At 42.1% G+C, this 20099-nt stretch overlaps 1 protein-coding gene across 3 annotated transcripts in view; it reads right to left on the bottom strand.

Moving 5' to 3' along the window:
* ANO4 (anoctamin 4) overlaps positions 1 to 20099 on the bottom strand; it is a 415292-nt gene that overhangs the window by 76651 nt on the left and 318542 nt on the right. For all 3 annotated transcript variants that reach the window (XM_020982322.2, XM_020982323.2, XM_078146765.1), the window contains 2 exons: positions 3944 to 4050; positions 1757 to 1812 (listed from right to left, as the gene is read on the bottom strand). In XM_020982322.2, the coding sequence (XP_020837981.1) occupies positions 1757 to 1812; positions 3944 to 4050 (163 nt within the window). The remainder of the gene's footprint in view (positions 1 to 1756; positions 1813 to 3943; positions 4051 to 20099) is intronic.

Here is a 20099-nt window from a genome sequence, read left to right as displayed (position 1 = left end):
TATAAGCCCTTGAACTTCAAAAGCACAGAAGGCAGCCACCAGAGGCCCAGGAAATGGAGGCCATATCAGAGTTTGCCAGTAATAAAAGCAGGTGAGGCACCAACAGATTTTTGAGTTCGACCCAGGTTAGCCTACAGCAAGACAGTCATTCTGTCCAGCATCTATACCACACTCAGAAATAAACATGGTCCTGGGAATGCTTTATAGCAACTGCCTTAAGTTTGAATCCACTCTCCCTAATGACTGTGGCAGTAGAGACTGGGGCATACTCTGCTCCATCCTAGTGTTGGAAGGATGCTTTGCTGTATCTTCTCAGTAAATGTATCCTTCTAAAAGTTAATTGATGTCATTCGGTTAAAGTGCTAATCATTGGGTCAGTCAGTGATATAGGGGAGATACTGATTGTAATCAGCAAATTATATTGGGAAGAAGAAACCAAAATGGTGGCTCAGACAGACAGCTTTAGAGAAAATCTCACTATATCTCAGGGGTACCTCTTAGAACCTTGTGGGCAGTATGTAGCTGGGGACCTAACTCATTAGTATGAGTGGGAATTGGGAAATAAGCCCAGGGCTTATATGGGCTGCGCACACACACACACACACACACACACACACACACACACACACATATAATACATATCACATGTATGTGACGGTTACCTCAGAAAACAGTGTTGAGTTGGTTTTGTTTCTACTCATAAAGAATGTGATAACACAGTACTGTTTTCAGAATAGTTGCTTATCAGACACTTGATGACAGAATGAGATAAATTAAGAAGTCAACAGACCCTGGAATGATCAATATGGATAACAAAGGGAGGAACTAAATATCTGTTTGAAAACAGAAGATGTTAGTCATATTTCAATACCTCACAATGATGAGAGGAAGCATGACCTGGTGGACAGACAGCTGGCTTCAGAGTCAGGAAGACTGGGGTGCAAGTTCACTCTCTACATACAGTGGCTGTGGTAACCCCGGGGAAGTGGATAAACCTCTGAGTGCTCTGGGCAATACGCTGCAGAGAAGGTGACAACCTGCACTAGTATAGGCAGTTTCCTTATCTGGGGGTTCCCCATACCAATGAAATCCCTGGTCTAATCCCTATTCCTCCCAATCCTGAAAATCCATTATTACATAATGAAGATAATGTTTAGCATTTATATAGCACTTTAATGTTTGCAAAGCACTTTACAAACATCTCATTTGATCCTCACAACCACCCTGACAGGTAGGTGCTATTATTAACTCCAGTTTACAGATGGGGAAACTGAGGCACAGTGAGGGTAAATGACTTGCCTAGAATCACACAGCTAGTAAGTATCTGAAGCCAGATTTATACTCAGATTTCCTGACTCCAAGTCCAGTGCTTTATCCACTGTACCACCTAGCTGAGTACCTCTTCAATTTGTACCAATTACAAATGCCGCCATGCTTTGAAAGATGGCTTTAGCAGCAGGTAGGGCCAAAGAGATCCCTGGAAATGTATCGTCCGGTGGTCAGACTCCTGGAGGTGAGCCCTTTTATGTTTAGCTAGGCTGATCCACAGAAGACGGCCACACAGTTCATGGTGGGGCCCCCACTCAAATCCCTTCCAACTTGGGGGCTCCTGCCAAATATGTGCTCTGTTGGCAGAGCTTTGGAGAATCCACCGTCCCCTGTAGGCCACCATGAGGGGCCAGAATAGGACTTGATTTGACGGAATCCTTAACAATCAGGATATAAAAACAAGGTGGGGAATGAAGAGGGACAATACCTCATGAAGTGGGAATGCAGCTTCATAGGAGCCATTAGTAAGCAATCGATTCAGACCTGGAAAACACAAAATCCATCTTAAATCAAAATAAAGTTCGAATCTTTGGGAATAATGGCTTTAAAGATGGAAAGAACGTTAGGGGTCGTCGTCTAGTTCAAACCTCTGATTTTACAAATGAGGAAACTGAAGCTGAGGGTATAGAATTAGATTTAGAGCTAGAGGGAACCTTCAAAGTCTACTGGTCTAACCCCCTTGTCTTAACAGTTTGTCCAGAACGTGAAGGGATCGGGCTAAATAACCTGTAATGTCCTGTCTAGCTTGAAATCGACGATCCTCTGGTCAGTCACCTGCCCAAAGCCACCAGGAGGGCAAGTAGAAGAGGCAGGACTTGGAGCTGGAAGGAAGCTGGCAGGCCTCTTAGTCCAACCCTGTCATCCTTTAGATGAGCAAACAAGCACAGAGCAGAGACTCACCCAGGGTCACACAGTCTCCTGATTTTACACCTATTCCCTACCAGCACGCTAAGCTACCAGGGTCAGATTCTCTGATACAGGAGATCCTTTCACTGTCGTATACTGGTTCCTATCTGTCAGCACCACGAGCAGCGCCATGCTCTTGGTTTAGCCTGTAACTTTTCTCTTTTCCATTCTGTCATTATGAGATGTTTGAAGTGCTGACATTTTTGCAGCACGTTTCTTCTAAGCTCCTGACTGGGTCAAATGTTTTGACACTTATGACAGATATTGGGGGTGTTACTCATTTAACCTCTCAGTGCTCTGAACATATAAGACCATAAGTTGCAAAGGTGCCAATCTGTACTGGCAGAGTGTTTCCTCTTCTGGGAGCTTCCTGTGTGAATGAAGTCACAGACACAGTCTCTATTCTTCTTCTAAGTAGGATGTCCATGGGTAGTTGCCTCCTTCAGGCAGGCATCATTGGTGCTCTCATGTTGTACCTAACCTTGTTTGAGGTATGAAAATGTACTTTTTTTGGGGGTGTAATCTGTAAACAGACAAGGATCATAGGATTAAGGATTAGAGGATTATGGGATCTGGAGATGGAAGAAACCTTAGAGAATTTGAATTATTGGTCTCCCATTAAAAAGAGAGTAGATCTCCATCTTTGAAAAATCCCCTTTCATCAAGCCATACTTTTTTAATGCATTTTAACTCTTGGTGAAGAGCTCATGAATGTTTCTTGGGAATTTTTATGAGGAAATATGGGGAAAAGGTTGAGAATTTCAACTCTTTGTGATAATTGTAGACAAGAAGTTGATTTAGAATTAGGAAACTGAGTGGTGTAGTTGAAAGAACACTGGATTTCGATTGAGAAGACCTCAATTTGAATCCTTACTTTCTTACCATCCAACATTTATGAGTCATGTGGCATGGGCAGGTCACTTAATCCTGCCAAGCCTCAGATTCCTCATCTGCAAAATGAGGACTTGATGAACTGTAAGGTCCCTTTTAGCTCTCCATCTGTGCTCCTGTAATTTATGACTCATTAATGATATGACTCTGGGCGAGTCATAGAACCTGTGTGCCACAGTTTCCTCATTTGTAAAATGGAAATAATAATAATTACAATGTTATCTTCATGCATTTGTTGTCAGCAGCAGATGAGACGATGTAGGGAAAATGCTTTGGAAACTTGAAAATGCTCATATGAATCAGCTCCTACTGCCACTAAAATAAGAGCCACAGAAACAGCTGCTAGTACTGCTACTACTAAAATTAGTGCTACTACTTCTAATACTACTAGAACTAGTACTACTACCACTTCTGCTAATACCACTACAACTAGTACTATTACTAAAAAAACTAGCACTACTACTTCTACTACTCTTACTACAGCTAGTATTACTACTACTTCTATTACAACTACAACTAGTACTATGACTTTTACTACTACTTCAACTAATATTACTACTTCTGCTACTACTACTACTACTACTACTACTACTACTACAACTAGTACTACTACTTCTACTGAGTAGATCATTCCTCTACTCTGGCAGATAAATGAGACATTGCCATATAAAAGAAGATAGCTTGAGAGACGTTGCAAATTATAAAATTATCCAGAGAAGAATTCTTCCTCCTGTGAGTAGGCTTTGTCAATCAGTGGCATTTCCCAAGCTCACCTACTAATTCCATCTAGGCTGAGTGATTCAGATGGAACACTTACCAATTTTGTTTTTTCCTTCTTCATACTTAATTCTTTGTAAAATGTGATGCACGATTCTACTTCTGGTGGCGTTGTTGAAGAAAGTGTCTTTGTTGTGAATGATGAAGCTATGCATACACACATAAAGAGAAGTGCGAGGCATTAATTACAGGCAGGGTACAAAGACCACCCCAGTTGTTGAGCTGGAACACAAAGGGGAGAACCTTTTAGTTGACTTGAATGTCTTTTATGTGAACTTGTATGGGACTGTGTGGTCTCCTCTGGTAGAAGGGAAGCTCCTCGAGGGCAGAGACTGGTTCACTCATCTTCGCAGCTCTATCATCCAGCACAGTTTGTGGCATACAGTAGGGGTTTAATACATGCATATTGATTGACTATGTACATTATCCCTAATAAAAGCTAAATCCCTTGGGGTAACATTTCATTTTGTTTATTTTTGTGTGTGTTCCTTGAACCTACTGTAGTGCCTGGCACATAGTAGGCACTTATATGTTCACTTATTAGTTGTCAGAAAAGGCAAGCTTCCTGAGAGCAGGGAATGTTTCATTTTTGTACCCGTACCCTGGCACTGATCACAGTGTCCAGCACATTTGTTGTTGCCAATTTTAGTCATGTCCAACTCTGTGTGACCCCATTGGGGATTTCCTGGCAGAGATACTGCAGTGGTTTGCCATTTCCTTCTGCAGCTCTTTTTACAAATGAGGAAACTGAGGCAAACAGGGTAAAGTGACTTGCCCAGGGTCACTCAGCTAGGAAGTATCTGAGGCCAGATTTGAACTTAGGAAGATGAGTCTTCCTGACTTCAGGCCCGGCGCTTTATCCACTGAGCCAGTCTAGCAGGTGTTTATCAAATGCCTGCTGACTGAGTGATTGATCTGAGAGCAAACAAGGGTTAACATGGTGCAACCTGCTCCAATACCAAAGAAAGAAAGAAATAATAGTAATACAGCCACACTCCAGGCTGATGTCCTTAGCGCAGGGTCACCAGATCTGGAAGGGATTTTAGAGATTACCTTCTCCAACCCCCACATTTTACAGATGAGGAAACAGGCTCAGAGAAGAAAAGTCACTTGCCCAAGGTCATGTGGTCAGGAACATGGGATCATGGGTGTAGAACCAGAAGAGACTAGGAGTGCTCTCGTCCGGCCCTCCACAAGTGAAGCCTTGATCAGTTAAAGGACTTCCCTAAAATCATGGCAGCAGAAAATAGTGGCATCTGGATTTGAACTTAGGGCCTGTAACTTTGAGTTCAGTATTTTCTCCGCTGCATCCCTCAGGCTCACAATCTGGGGCATTAATTTCAAATGTTAGGTAATTAAAAAAACAAAAATAAAATCATACTTCATTTCTCAGCAGGAACATTAAGTTAAATCGACCCCAAAAAAGTCTAATTTAAAAAAAAAAACTCCCCCAGAAAATTTTAGGAAAACACATCTCTCAGCATCTCAGACCCAGGAACTTTTTGTAAAAAAAAAAAAGGTGAAAATAATAATAATAATAATAATAATAATAATAATAATAATAATAATAATAATAATAATAATAATATTAGAGACGAGGAACTTCTTTTGTTAGAGGATCAAGCTGGGCAATGTGCCCTGGGCTGGCTTCGGGAGGTGGAGTGGAGGATGAATTCAGACAATTTCCTCTGTCTCTCTCTGCGGTTCTGTCCTCGGACTCAGAAAACACCTGTTCTGTCAGAGCCAGGGACTTCCAGGGTTGTTGGTGATGGCATTTCTCTGAGTCCCTACTTTATGATTTGTGGGTCGATAAGTGGAATTGCTTCAGAAGTCAGAAGTAATTCAGAAATTAATTTCTAACATCTGAAATCATAAATCAAGTATTTGTTACGTTCGTGCAATGGGGCAGACGCTGGTGCTGGGGTTTGGGGATATGGGTGAAAGCTCCAGGACTGCCTGGGGGCTCACGTGGCCAGTTGGGCTCCCCTGAAAGCCTGGGAGCAGCAGGGAATCGATGCTCCTCCTCCTGCCCCAGGGTATCCTTAGTGGCACCAGTGGGGCTGGGAAAGCTCATATGAACTCATGATGCTAAGGGAAGCGAGCAGAAACAGGAGGCCTGTTTTTGCCGTAACAACAATACTGTGAGAACCAGCTCAGCAGAGCTGAAGAGCTCTGACCAATGCCATGGCCAACCATGGCTCCGGAAGACCAGGGAGAAGTAGTGCCACCTATCTCTGGAGGGACTCAGGATGCAGAATGAGGTGTGCCCCTGGACGTGGCCAGTGGAGGAGACTATTTTGCTTGGCTGCATATTTGTCGTGATGCTTTTGTTTTCCTTTTCTTTTTCGCACGGAAGCAGGAGCGGGGCGGTGTAGAAAAAAGAGCAAACAAATGCTCGTTCATTAAAAACACAAATGATGTTTAATTTAAAATACTCATGGGAATCAAAACACTGGGAAATTACCAGGTACTACTGTAATAACTAGGGAAATTCATGGTGCAGAGAACCTGGGTTCAAATCCTTCCTCTGATACCTGTTACCTATGGAATCTTGGGCAGTCTACTTAGCTTCACTGGGCCTCAGTTTACTTACTGGTAAAATGAAGGGGTTGGACTTGATGGTGTCTAATGTCTCTTCTAGGTTGAAATCTATTAATTCCATGCCTGAGGCCATGGCTCTGCCTCCAACTCTCCCCATCCTGTCATCCTTGGAGAGAACCTAAGTGAAAAAGGGGCTGAGCAACTGTCTCTGCTAACAGAACAGCCAATGCCTCCTTGGTAGACGTGTCTACTGATGACCCAGAAAAGAAATTTAGCATTTTCCTGAGCAGTGTTAAATTATTTAATGGTAGAAATGGTTTTAATCAGTTGAACTGACTCTAAAGGAGAAATGTTTGTATAACCTCTTTATTTCCTTTCTCTATTCTAACCAAAGGAAATTATTTACCACCAGAACAATTGAGCTTTACTATCTAGCCTGCTGGTATACCTTGCGCATTGGGGGCTTCCCACCCAATCTGCAGCCGAACCCTAGTACAGGGGTGCTTATCATTTCTGGTGTCGTAGCTCCCTTTGGCAGTCTGGTGAAGCCCACAGTCCTCTTTGCAGAACAACACCAGTGAGTGTGAATGAAGCACCTACTGAGTGCCAGGCTGGGGTGGGGGAGCAGAGACTCAAAAATGTGACTCCTCCCCTGGAAAAGCTCCTTCTGAGACCATGTCTTGGGACTGCAGGGGAAGAAGGGGAAATGCAGACGTGATCTCAGGTGAGGCTCTTCTTCATGTTATCTGAGACACATCGTTAAATTTTAATGCCAAATAAAGCAGCCATAAAGAACGAGATACCAAGTAAGGAGGCCTCTTTGATTCGCTGGGCAGGGGGATACCTGGAGCCTGCTAAGTGGGACAATAAGTGCTGGAAAGACAATTGGGAGCCAAAGGCCCACTTTTAAAGCTCAGTTAGACTGCCTCTCCTTCCTTCTCTCTTAACGGGGCTACACGGACTTGTGCTTGCTAAGGTTCATCATCACGCATTAGGCTTCACTCAGCAGCAGTGACGTGCTTTTCTTCCCCTACACAGAAGGCATATGGTGGGGGAGGCAGTGTTGCACAATGGATAGGGCTCTGGACTGAGAGTCAGAGGACACTGATTCGAATAGCGCCGCTGATAGAGCTTAATGCTTCTATGACTGTGGGCAGGCCACATCACTGCGCTGGGCTCAGATGCTTCGTCTGTAAAATAAGGGAGGTGAGATATGTGGCCTCTGACGTCCCTTCCAGGCCAAGATCTGTGGTCCTACGACCTGAATGCCAATCCCAGCTCTGCTTCGTGGTCATAGAGCACACTCTAAGGAATCTGCCCTGCCCACGCACATAAGAAACAGCAGATGGATGAAGAATGTCAACATTTCAGAATCGATTTGGATAGACACCCTGGGGATCTTATCCAATAGTATGTATACCTGGGATAGTCAGCAGAGATGGAAAATGAGTTACTTCTCGGGCTGAACGGGAGAGCGAGAGTGAGCTAATTTTCTTTGGGGAAACTGCAGAGCTTCTTTGATGATACCATGCTTCCCTTGAAAGTGAAATCACATTTTTCCAGTTCTGTTATTTCACCCCTGTTGCTAGATGGCAGCAAGAAATGGAACACTACCACCTCTGAAGAATTAAATATGAGTAAGTACCACAGATCAATGGAAGCAGTGAGAGAGTGGATGGGATTAAGATGCTTCATGAACTATGAAGAAGGACTACAAAGTTAGGGATATCATCCAGCAATACCACGACAGGAGGAGAAGATGGGCTAGTCATGTGTCAGGAGTGAATGGACAGACCCAGAGCTCCACTGGTACTCTGGTAACTTCTTGGGAGAGCGGAGGAAGCACACTGGGTGGACCCTTTGTAGCAAACTATGGAGAGAACAAAGACAAGAGTTGCAAGGATGGGGAGGCATCGTTAGGGAGTGATCTGTATCCCTAAAAGGAACTTGTGAATTGATGAGATCACAAATCCATGTGAGAATCTACATACGACTTGCAAATGATTTCCCTAGAATAACAGTGTAAAGAATTACCTTATTTTACAGATGAAAAAACTGAGTCTCAATGAAGTACAGTGACTTGTTTATGGTCATGAAGCTTGTGTTAGAGCTGGGACTTGAACATGGGCTTTAAAGACTCAAAAGTGCAAAGGTCTTATATCACTATACCACACTGTCTCTCTCTTCTTGCACACAAGGGACAAATCTGACCTGTGCTACCAGAGAAGCTGCTTCTAGGGAGGGGAGAGTGAATGAACAAGTCACCTACCTGAGCCTTCCCTAACCAGGCAGAGCCTAGACACCAGTCCTTTACCCACTTTACCACCCAATCTGTTGAAACCAATTCTACTCCAGGTCCCAGCTGGGAGAGGTTGATTTCCCAGGGGTAGAGTTGCTCTTGTTTACTGGGAAGAAACACATGATCAACTGTCCTAGGGCTAGCAAACTCCATTTTCCTACTCCTCCCTTCCAAAATCAGGGATTTATACTCAAAGGTGAAATTTTATTGAAAACTTCAAGATGAAGAAGACCCCAAGACCTGATTCTGGCTATTAACCACCAGAGGACAAATGATGCCTCCTGAAGGAATCTAGAAGCTTTTGAAAAGAGTATTAAGTGTCGGGCAAACAAACCAACAAACAGAAAATAGCCAAAAAAACAAAGTCACTGTCTTAGGTTAGGGCTTCTTAACCTCTTCTGTATCATGAATCTCTTGGCCCGTCTGGTGAAACCTATAGATCCTTAATGCATACAATAAAATATTTAGGATTACAAAGGTTGCCAATCATATCGAAATGTTACCAAAATGGTATAGGGGTCACTTTTCTCACTGAAGCAGACAAAGGCAAATTTGAGAAATAGGGGCAGTTAACATTTTGTATCTGAAAAAGGATCCTGACCAGGCATGGAATGTACCAAATAAAGACTGATTCTTCAAAAACAGCATTTGCCTGGAGTCCTGCAAACCTAATAAAGAGACTTTAAACTGAAAAGGAAGGGGAGAGGAGAAAACCGACCACAAATACCCATGAAGCCGTAAAGGAGACCCTACAGGGTTCTTAACCTGGGATTTGTGAACTTCGCTTTTCTGTTATATTTGACAACCATATTTCCATATACCTGGTTTCCTTTTTTAATCCTCTGTACTTTATTTTTTTTTTTTACAGGCAGCTGGGTGGTACATTAGATAAGAGTGCTGAGCTTGGAGTGAGGAAGACCCAAGTTCAAATCCGGCCTAAGATGCTTACTAGCTATATCACCCTGGGCAAATAACTTAACCCTGTTTGCCTCAGTTTCCTCATCTGCAAAATGAGGTAGAGGAGGAACTGACAAACCACTCCAGTATCTTTGCCAAGAAAACTTCTAAAAGGTGTCATGAAGAGTTAGACGTGACTAAAAATGACTAAAAAAATTTTATTTTATGTATTTAAAAACATTATTCTGAGGAGTCCATAAGCTTTACCAGACTGCCCAAGGGCTCCGTGACACAGAAAATGTTTAGAAATCCTGCCATAGAGAGTAGCTACAGAGGAAGAAGAATTATAGCCCTGAAAGCATCCAGAAACACGAAAGTGAGAAAATCCAATAAGGAAGCATCAGTAAACACCAAGACCCCAGAAGTCCAAGCATAAACTTACAAAGGATGGGCTACAGATAAAGAATGACAACAAATAGTCAGCCTTTATGTAGCACTTCAAAATGTGTCATTTGATTCTCACAACTTTGGGAGATAGATGCCATCGTTTTCCTTCTTTTGCAGATGAAGAGACTGAGGCAGGCCCAGGTTCACAAACCTAGCAAGCCCTCTATCCTCCGCACCTCATTAGCATCACTTTGACTTGGTCAGGTGAGACTCATGTCTGGAGCATGTCTCTTGAAGGGTGTACCTTATTCAAGTGCAGCAGGATTCATCAAAGGGATGGTGGTGGTAGAAAAGCATAAATTAAAGCTTATGTATGAATGGACTTTTGTTGTTCGTTCATTTCAGTTGTATCCAACTCTTTGTGACCTCGTTGTGGTTTTCTTGGCAAAGATACTGCCATTTTCCTTCTCCAGCTCATTTTACAGATGAGGAAACTGAGGCAAACAGGATTAAATGATTCGCCCAGGATCACGTAGCTAGGAAGTGTCTAAGGCCAGATTTGAACTCAGGAAGAGGGGTTTTTCTCACTTCAGGCCCAGCAAGCACTCTATCTACTGTGCCACCTATACCTACACATATGTATGTGATTACAGATTAAATATTTAAGCTTAATCATTTCAATTTAAGTAATTTAATTTAAATTTAATCCCTTAAAACTGCACTAAGACTTTTGGGACCCCCTCCTACTGAGCAGATATGCTCATATGTAGAAATCCTGGAATCAGAGAGAAAGCACAGACAAAGATGCATGGAAATTAAAAAAGACGTGATCTTGTCATCAGGGTCTATCCCAGATAAAAGGTGTCAAACTCATGGAGCCTCCAAGTCTCTCTAACGTAGCCCTGAGCCAGACTGAAATGTAACTGGAAAATGTTTAACAAAATAAAAGTCTATAACAAATCTAATGGTACTTTGGGGCCTTCTAAGTCAATATGCAGCCACAGGGATCTGTTTCTAGACTAGTCTGACCTCCACGCCCAGACACTTTGAACAAAACAATGGAACAGAGCAAAGAATCATAATCATGGCCCCGAACCATGGAATAGTAAGGCTCAGGAGACTTCAGTTAGCCACGCATATCTGGGGGCTCTGTCAAAAGCAAAGCAGTTAATGCCTTCTTGACTTGCACTAATGATAATTTCAAGAAAAATGGAGAAACGGGTTGTTAGGACAAAAATAATGGTGACTTAGGAAGTATTCTATGTTGGAACATGTGATGGAGGAGAGTAAAGGTGGGCATCGTCTGAAACACAGCCCAGATTTGAAGAGAACAGATTTTAAAGTGTAGGATATCATGGACTAACCTGTGGGTCAGGAGATGGAAAAACTCTGATAATGAAATTCAGTATTGTAAAATTACAAAGAACAAGCTGGATTATAAAGAAAAGATATGAGAGCATGCCTTCCCCTGTCCCTTTGCAAAGATGAAGGGTTCACAGGTGTCTAACACTGCAGATGACATCAGATTTTTTTTATTGTATTGATTGTGGATTTTTTTTGTGTCTTTCCTCTTTTTTAAAAAAAGATATAAGGGATGGCTCTCAGAGAGGGAAAGAGGAAGGATATGAGAAGAAACCTAGCTGACATAAAAACAAAAGATATTATTAAATATATTTTTAAAATGAATGACATTCAGAAGATACAAAGAGGGGGCAGCTAGGTGGCGCAGTGGATAGAGCACCAGCCCTGAAGTCAGGAGGACCTGAGTTCAAATATAACCTCAGACCAAACACTTGACACTAGCTGTGTGACCCTGGACAAGTCGCTTAATCCCAATTGCAAAGAAAAAAAAAAGAAAGAAAGAAAAAGAAAAGAAGAAGACACAAAGAGAAATAATCCCAGTGAGGAGGAAAGAGGAAAGTTGATCTCTAAAGAGCTCCATATGGCCACAAGGAAAACTTACCAATCAACTTAGATTTTAAAAACATAATTACAAAAGACTGAAATGAGACAAAGAGAAGAAATACAAAATTGTGGCAGGTACTCTGAGAATGGTGTCAGAAAAGCAGATTCTGGACAGGAAAGCTAGGGATGACAATTTTTTTTTAAATTTAGCTACAAGAACAAAAAAGAGGAATCTCAAAGGTGGTTTTGGAATGCTGAATGGGGTAAATGGAATGATAACAGATGACAGAGAGAAGGCAGAGGGGCTCGATTCCTGCCTTCTGTTTTTTTCTGCCAAGGAGAATGATTTTTGGACTGGGAAATACAAAACAAAAATAGTTAAAAGGATGATAACAAAGAAGATAAGCAACGAGTAGTTAGCTGTCCTTCATACCTTCAGCTCAAAAGGTCTAGATGGACTACACACTGGAGCTGGAATTCTTAACTTGGTGTCCACAAACTTTTTAAAAAAAAATTTCAGTATCTGTATTCTAATATAATTGGCTTCCTTTGTGATTCTATATGTTTTATTTTATATATTTAAAACATTATCTAGAGATGGAGTCCACAGGCTTCATCAGACTGCCCAAGGGGGCCATGAATGACATATAAAAGTTTTAAGAACTCACCAGAGGGTTGGAAGCCCGGACAGATATTTAGGAGATCGTGGAGAACAGGATTGAAGGAGGGCAAATATGTCTTCTCCCAGTCTCTCTCCCAATGTTTTTTTTTCCTTAAGGGAAATGAAATGGGGTCTGTGCAGACTTGCTGGCCAGTGAGCTTGCCTATAAAGCCCAGCAAAAGTTGGGATGATTAGTGAATATCTAGAAAAGAAAGCCACGCTCACAATGAACCAACATGGCCTTATCGAGGATAAATAATGCCACGCTACTCTAAATTCCTTCTCAAAAAGTGTTACTAAAATATGAGATACACTAGACTTTACTTGGGTTTTAGCAAAACATTTGGCAAAATCTCTCATGCTATTTTCATAGATGGATTAGTAGGGGCCAGACCAGGGGTGGGGTCCTGAGGCCTCGAAATTTAGATTCAAAGGGCCGCACTTGAGGACCCGGAGGGCCACATGTGGCCTTGAGACTGCAGGTTTCCCACCCCTGGGCTAGACAATAATGCAATTAAATGGCTTTGGAACTGGTAAAATGGATAGACCCCAAGATAATGTAGGCAAGTATTTATGAGTTTGCAAAATGCTTTACAAATATCCCATTTGATACTCACAGCAACCCTGGGAGTTGGATGCTATCGTTATCTCCATTTTACAATGAAGAAACTGAGGCAAACAAAGATTGAATGACTTGCCTAGAGTCACACAGCTAGTGTGTCTGAGGTAGGATTTGAACTCAGGTCTTCTGACTCCAGGCCCAGCATGCTAAACACTGCCACCTAATGGCCTCACATGAATGGCCTTTAAGGATATTTGGGAAGATCTCCAGTGGAGGCCTCCAGTGATCCATGCTTGTCCCTTTGCTACTTAACATGTTTATAAGTGACTTGGGTGAAGGAAAGGTGCTATGCTTATCAAATTTGCAGATGACATGTAATTGGGAAGGATAGGTAACATGCCGGATGACAAGATCCAAATTGGCATTGTAAGGCTAGACCACGGGGCTAAATCTATTCAGGTTAGATTTTAAGAACGACGGACAAATGTAAAGACTTAGATTGAACAAAATCAAGCGTCCAGATACAACATATGGGCTATATAGCAGCTCACCTGAAAACAGATGATCTGGGGGTTTTAGCAGACTGCAAGCCAAGCAATAATCATGAAAGCTAACATCTATTATAAGGACAGCTAGGTGGCACAGTGGATAGAGTTCCAGGCCTGGGGTCAGGAAGACCCACATTCAAATCCAGCCTCAGACACTTACTAGCTGGGGAAGTCATCTAACCCTGCTTGCCTCAGTTTCCTCATCTGTTAAATGAGCTGGAGAAGGAAATGACAAACCACTCCAGCGTCTTTGCCAAGAAAACCCCAAACAGGATCACGAGGAGTCAGACACGACTGAAATGAATGAACAACAATGAAGCATTTATAGTTTTTAAGATGCACAAAGCATTTTACGAAGTTTCTCACTTGATCCTCCTGGGAGGTAGGTGTTATTATTATTACTGTCATCTTCATTTTACAATGGGGCAACTGAGTTGGATAGCAGTTAAGTGACTTGCCCAGGGTCCCTAATAGCTAGTGTATCTAAAAGCCATATCTGATGGCTTTTAGTTCTCCCTGATTCTCCACTGCCCAACGTCAGGTCAGCAGTATGATATGGTAGCCCCAACATCTCACACAATCCTAGACAATATTGGAGTGGGGTAATCAGGGCTAGGGAGGTGATGGATGGCCTTATTGTCCCCTGCCCTGGCACATCTAGAGTATCACTTTCAATTCTGGATACAGTAATTGAGCAAGAACCTTGATGAGGTGGAGGGTGTTTGAAGGTAGACAACAAAGACGGGGAAAGCCCTCGAGATAATACAATTTGGGGAGCAGCTGAAGGAACTGGGTGTGTTTAGCCTGCAAAGAACAGTAGGAGGTGGGTGGTAGGGACCCACCCTGCAGCCTGTAAGTCCTTGAAAAGCCAACCAGCAGGACCTGGACTGGTCTGTTCTGTGCGGCGCTAGAGGGCAGAAGCTGAAGTCTTAGGACCATCGATTCCAAGCCAGAAGGGATCTAAAAGGACATCTAATCCAACCTCAGAAGAGCAGGGAGTGCCTGAGGGCTGTGAGAATGAGGTTGTAATATTTTACTATACACCACCCTTGCCTAGGAAAGATCTTTTCTAGGAGAAAGAAATGAAAGGACGGTAGTTAGTAACTTTGGTTGAAGCCATGGAGTTAAAAGGCACATGAAAACTTCAGAAAATATTTATAATTATGAGGCCAACAAAGAAAGTCATAGGGGAAAGAGACAGAACAAATGAACGTCAGACATTAAAAATCTTTTTTCTAATGGCTAAATTTGGTTTGAACACAAGGATGATTTTTAAAGGCACAGGAAAGAACCCGCTTCCAAATTTTATGTGTCATCAAGCCCTCCAGGCAGCCAACTGAAGGTTGATTGCTTCGATGAGAATATTTTAAGTAACTTATTTAATTAGACTTTTAACTGGAGATTTCATTTTTAACAAGGAGAAACAAAGGTGATACAGCCAATAGTCATTAAAATAATAGCCTTGGAAATAATGAAAACCCAATGAAGAACAAAGCACCCAATTATTATTATTATTTTTTTTTTGTGAGGCAGTTGGGGTTAAGTGACTTGCCTAGGGTCATACAGCTAGTGTTCAAGTGTCTGAGGCCAAATTTGAACTCGGTCCTCCTGACTCCAGAGCTGGTGCTCTATCTGCTGCGCTACCTGGTTGCCCCAGCATCCAATTAATTTTAATCTTTCCCCCACAAATGTGTGGCTAACCCTATGCTGAGATTTTTCTGGGTTTTAATTTTCACCACACGTAAACTTCCCACTCGGGTTTTCTCTTAAATACATTTGTTAGCAGGAAGAGTGAGAGGAGACGGTACAAGCGGATTGACAAGGGATGTAACAGGTAACATGCAAATACACAGTTGTCTGGCAAAGGTAATTTGTCACGCTCCTTTCCTCTGCTGGAGATGACAAGTTATTTAAATTGCATCTAACAAGAGGCATCTTGGCAGTTGTGGAAACACAGACAGCTAAATCATTTATTGGGGGCTTTCTATGCACCGGGCACCGTGCTGAGAGTACAAATACAAACCCCAAGACAGGCCCTGCTCTCAAGGTGTTTACTTTCCTTTTAAGTTATTTTTTTTTTCAGTTCACAAACTCGCATCCTAATAGACAAAGACAACCCAAGGAGCAGCAGGAAGGTGGGAAGGTAAGAAGGCTAGGAGTAGGTGGAGGAGGATACAAGCCAGAGTCTAGAAGCGTGGGTGTGAATCCTGGCTGCTACTTACTAGCTTTATGACTATGGGTACAGAATTTAACTGCACAGAGCCTCAGTTTTCTTATCTGAAAAATGGGGCTAATAATATCTGCACCACTACTTCATGGGGCTGTGATGAAGAAAGTAGGTCAGTCATAAACTGAAAAGCCTCATGGTCCAGTAGAAAGAGCAGAGCCCTGGAATAAGAAGACCTGCATTTAAACAAAACACTGAGACTCACAACCTATGACATCCAAGGGAAGTCACCTCCTCAACTCGGGCATCTGCTTCCTCATCTATAAAATGAGGGACCTGGTGCCAGGCTGGCCTCCTCATCCTTTGCTTGTTCCAGATCCATGTGGCCCGATGATCTTCCAGGCTACCGCCCAGTTCTAAATCTACGATCCCTTGATGGTACTGTTAACTCTAAACCTGAACACTTTCTTATACTTGTCATCAGTTCTAATTATCTTCTGTACTAGAACCTTAACTTTGTCAGGGAAAGGGGATGGCAGGATGAGTATGTCAAAATCTAAGAAATGGTCATTCTCCAATCCTCCACTCCTTTTGATAATTCATTTGAAAAGGATGATCACCTTAAGGGGAAAAAATCTCAGATTCTTCTGTGATTCTACATAAGTAGTCCAGGTACAGGTTATTAAAGGCTATACCATTTGATCATACCAAATAAAGGAGGTACCAAGGTAGTATGAATACTGGACTGGGAGTCAGGACAACTTGAGTTCAAATCCTACTTGTGACCCTGGGCAAGTCACTTAATCTCTCTCTGACTCAAGTTTTCTCAACTGCAAAATAGAGCTAATAATAGCAATGACCTCACAGGGTTGTTTTAAGGATCAAATAAAATAACATGCATAATGCTTTGCAAACCTGAAAGTGCTATTATTATTATTATTATTATTATTATCATCATTATCATGATCATTACATAGAGTTCACTAGCCTTGGAATCAGGAACACCAATGTTTAAATATCACTTGTACTTAGCACCTAGCACACTGTCTGGGCACATGAGGTGCATAATGAATGGTTGTTGATCAATTACTAACTTTGTAACCCTGAGTAAGTGACTTACCCTCTCTTACCTCTCAAGCAATTCTCTAGGAGTCATTTACTCGGTGTTAAATGGGTTGAGGTCTACTTTAATAGAGGGAGGGTCCATAAGGTATTTCTTCATACAGAGGAAATCTCCAGTAACTTAGGGTTTAGTCATAAATGGGACCAGAAGAGATGAATAATAGTGGGCATTTCACTTGGAAGACAGATTGTGAAGAAAGAAGGAGCTCTGAAATCCATCAGAGTAGATTTGAATAAACCCACCTGTCTATAAACATGTTCACCTGCTCAGCAGTTCCCAAAGTGTTGGACTCATTTGGCAACATCTAAGCAATCTTGAATCTCGATGTCTTGAGCAAATAAGGACTAAGAGTAACTGCTGACTTTCATGTTTTATATTTTTATACTTTTATTCAAAGCCTAGCTTATCCACAGCCTGTGAAATTGCAAGGTTTAATGAAGAGAAAGAACACAAGATTCTAGAATTAAAAGAACTGGGTTCCCATCCCATTACTTCCTCTTACTAGCCTTATGATTTTGAGCAAATCCCTTACAGTCTCTGAGCCAGAGTTGCCTCAATAAAATGGGGATAAAAGACAATATTCATTACTTACATAACAGGATCATTGTGAGGACTGAATGGACTATGAACAGATTAATCCAACCTTCTCTTCCTCCTCTTTTCTTTGTCCCTCATTACTGCTTCATATCCCATCCATCCATTCGTCTATCCACCCATCCAGGCTATCTTGCCTTCACTTCAGCCATGCTGATTGCTATCCTAGACCAGTAACCTATGCATTGGCCCTCCAGAATCCAGACTCCCAATCCCTGGGAGAAATTAATGGATTCTGCTCTGGAATTCCTACTTGAGGGCTGAGCTGGCTTCATTGGTGATAAGGTAAGAATATCGACTGTTTTATAGATTAAATAATTCTCCCTGTGATTGTCCAAACCAAAACTCCCTTTCTTGGCCACCATTCTGAGGGCTGGGAAGGACAGTACCCAACATTTATCAAAGTGTCTGGTACATGATAAGTGCTTTTTTCATTCATTTGTTACTAGTCAGTTATTTCAACAGTGTAGGCACCTCCCAGCACAGAAATTCCCTCTACTACTGCATAATCCATCTAATTTAGAATCATAGAGAGCTGCCTGTGGACAATTAGAATTAAGCCATTTGTCCAGGGTGATACAGCCAAGATGTGTTGAAAGCAGGAACTGAACGCAGACATTCTGGATTTGAAGTATGGCCCTCTATCCACTACACCAGGCTACATCTAGTTTTATTATACCCACTAATTAGCTTGCCTAGCAAGTGTATCTGGACTGTGGAAGGGTTTGAGGACCACAAAATAACCTTCTTTTATGGATTACTTGGATAAAGGCGTCGCTGGAATATTTAACAAATACACAGATGATGTAAACATGGATAGAAAGATAATAAATTGGATGACTGAATCAGGATACAGAAATATTTTCGGAGGCTAGAACACTGGGCCAGGTCTAATACGGTAAAATCTAATAGAGATAAATGTAAAGTGTTACATTGGGTCCAAAAAATCAATTACATGAATACAAAACAGATGAGACATGGCTGGATATTAGTTTATCTGAAAAATATTTGGGCTTTTTCCTTTTGGGGGAGGAGGGACTGTACTCTATGGATAAACCAACAGTATGATAAGATAGCAAAACCAAACCCTTAATATATTGTTGGCAGAGTTTCCAGGAACAAGGAGGCAGGAATCTTGCCGTACTCTTCACTAGTCAGAATCCACCTGGTGTAGTTCTTCTTTAGTTCTGGGGGCCATATTCTAGGAAGGACTGATAATTGACAGTGTGTCAATGGCGGGGGGGGGGGGGGGGGGGGGGCAACTCAGAATGATGAATAGCCTTGAGATTATATGACTATAACGTGAAGCAGCTGAGGATGGACAGCCTGGGGAAGAGAAGCCTCAGGCTGACTCCAAGTATTTGAAGGGCTATCAAGTAGAAGAGTGATTGTTCTTGTTCAAGGGGTCCTGCAGGGAACACGTAAGATTGGAAGGGTGGGAGAAGTCCCGACGAGGCAAATTTCTGGTCCAAAAAAAATTCCTAACAATTTAAGCCATTTCAAAATGTAATGAGCTGATTTAAGAAGAGAGAATACTTTGAAAAGGTCAAGTCAAGGAGCATTGATTAATCTGTCATGTTCTAGTTATTACCTAATGAACCTATTATGTTCTAATCCATTATGTTCTAGATATGGTGCTAAGCACTAGGGATACAAAGGGAAACATTATCTCTGCCTTCAAGGAGCTCCCAATCTCACGAGGGGAGAGAACATACAAATGCCAATGTGCACACAAGGCATATATAGAAAAATCTCAGAGAAGACACCGGCATCGAGGGGGATCAGGAAAGGCTTCTTGGGACTTGAGCCGAGTTGGGAACGAAGTCAGAGGAGCCAGGGAGCAGAAGAGAATTCTAGGCCCGGGGCGTAAGGCAGGGAGCCAGGAATGGGGATGTTCTGTGAAGACACCAGCAAGGCCAGAGTCACTGGGTCACAGAGTCCATGGAGGAGAATACACTGTAATAAGAAGACAGGCTGAGTGGTCACTTGCTAGATATTCTCAATGGCTTTTTTCCTTTCTCTTATTGGTTGCACTGTATTGTGTGGCTCCTGAAACAGTTTCTAATTCTACAATTTTGTGAACTCCTAGCCCAGGCCACCCCTCAGTGGAGAGGATTTCTCGTTTCTCATTCCTGTGCTTCTGCCCTGTTGTGTGGGAAGCTAAACTATTTTGCTCAGAAGGGCATTCTCCCTACTCTGGGATTAAAGATGCCTCATTTCGTATGACTCTTCTTTCAGAAAGCCAGTCTTGCATAGTGGAGTTCCCACAGTTAAAATTTTATAAAGTACTTAATCTCTACTGAATCATGTCAACTCTCTTTAGGAAATAATGAAGGCACTTCAAAAAATGAATTGGCATAATCTTCAGGAAAGAAGAAAAAGCTATTAGTAATAATAATTCACGCAAGTTAACTTGGACTAGATAAAAATGTACTTGATACAGTCTAGCCATCAGAGGCAGTGTGGCATGAAGGACAGTGCTGGATTTGGAGGTCAGGAAAACCTGGGTTCA

This window comes from Phascolarctos cinereus, unplaced genomic scaffold, assembly GCF_003287225.1.
Source record: "Phascolarctos cinereus isolate Bilbo 61053 unplaced genomic scaffold, phaCin_HiC Scaffold_1;HRSCAF=81, whole genome shotgun sequence".
Taxonomy (NCBI): Eukaryota; Metazoa; Chordata; class Mammalia; order Diprotodontia; family Phascolarctidae; genus Phascolarctos; species Phascolarctos cinereus.
This window is presented reverse-complemented; position numbering and strand designations above follow the sequence as displayed.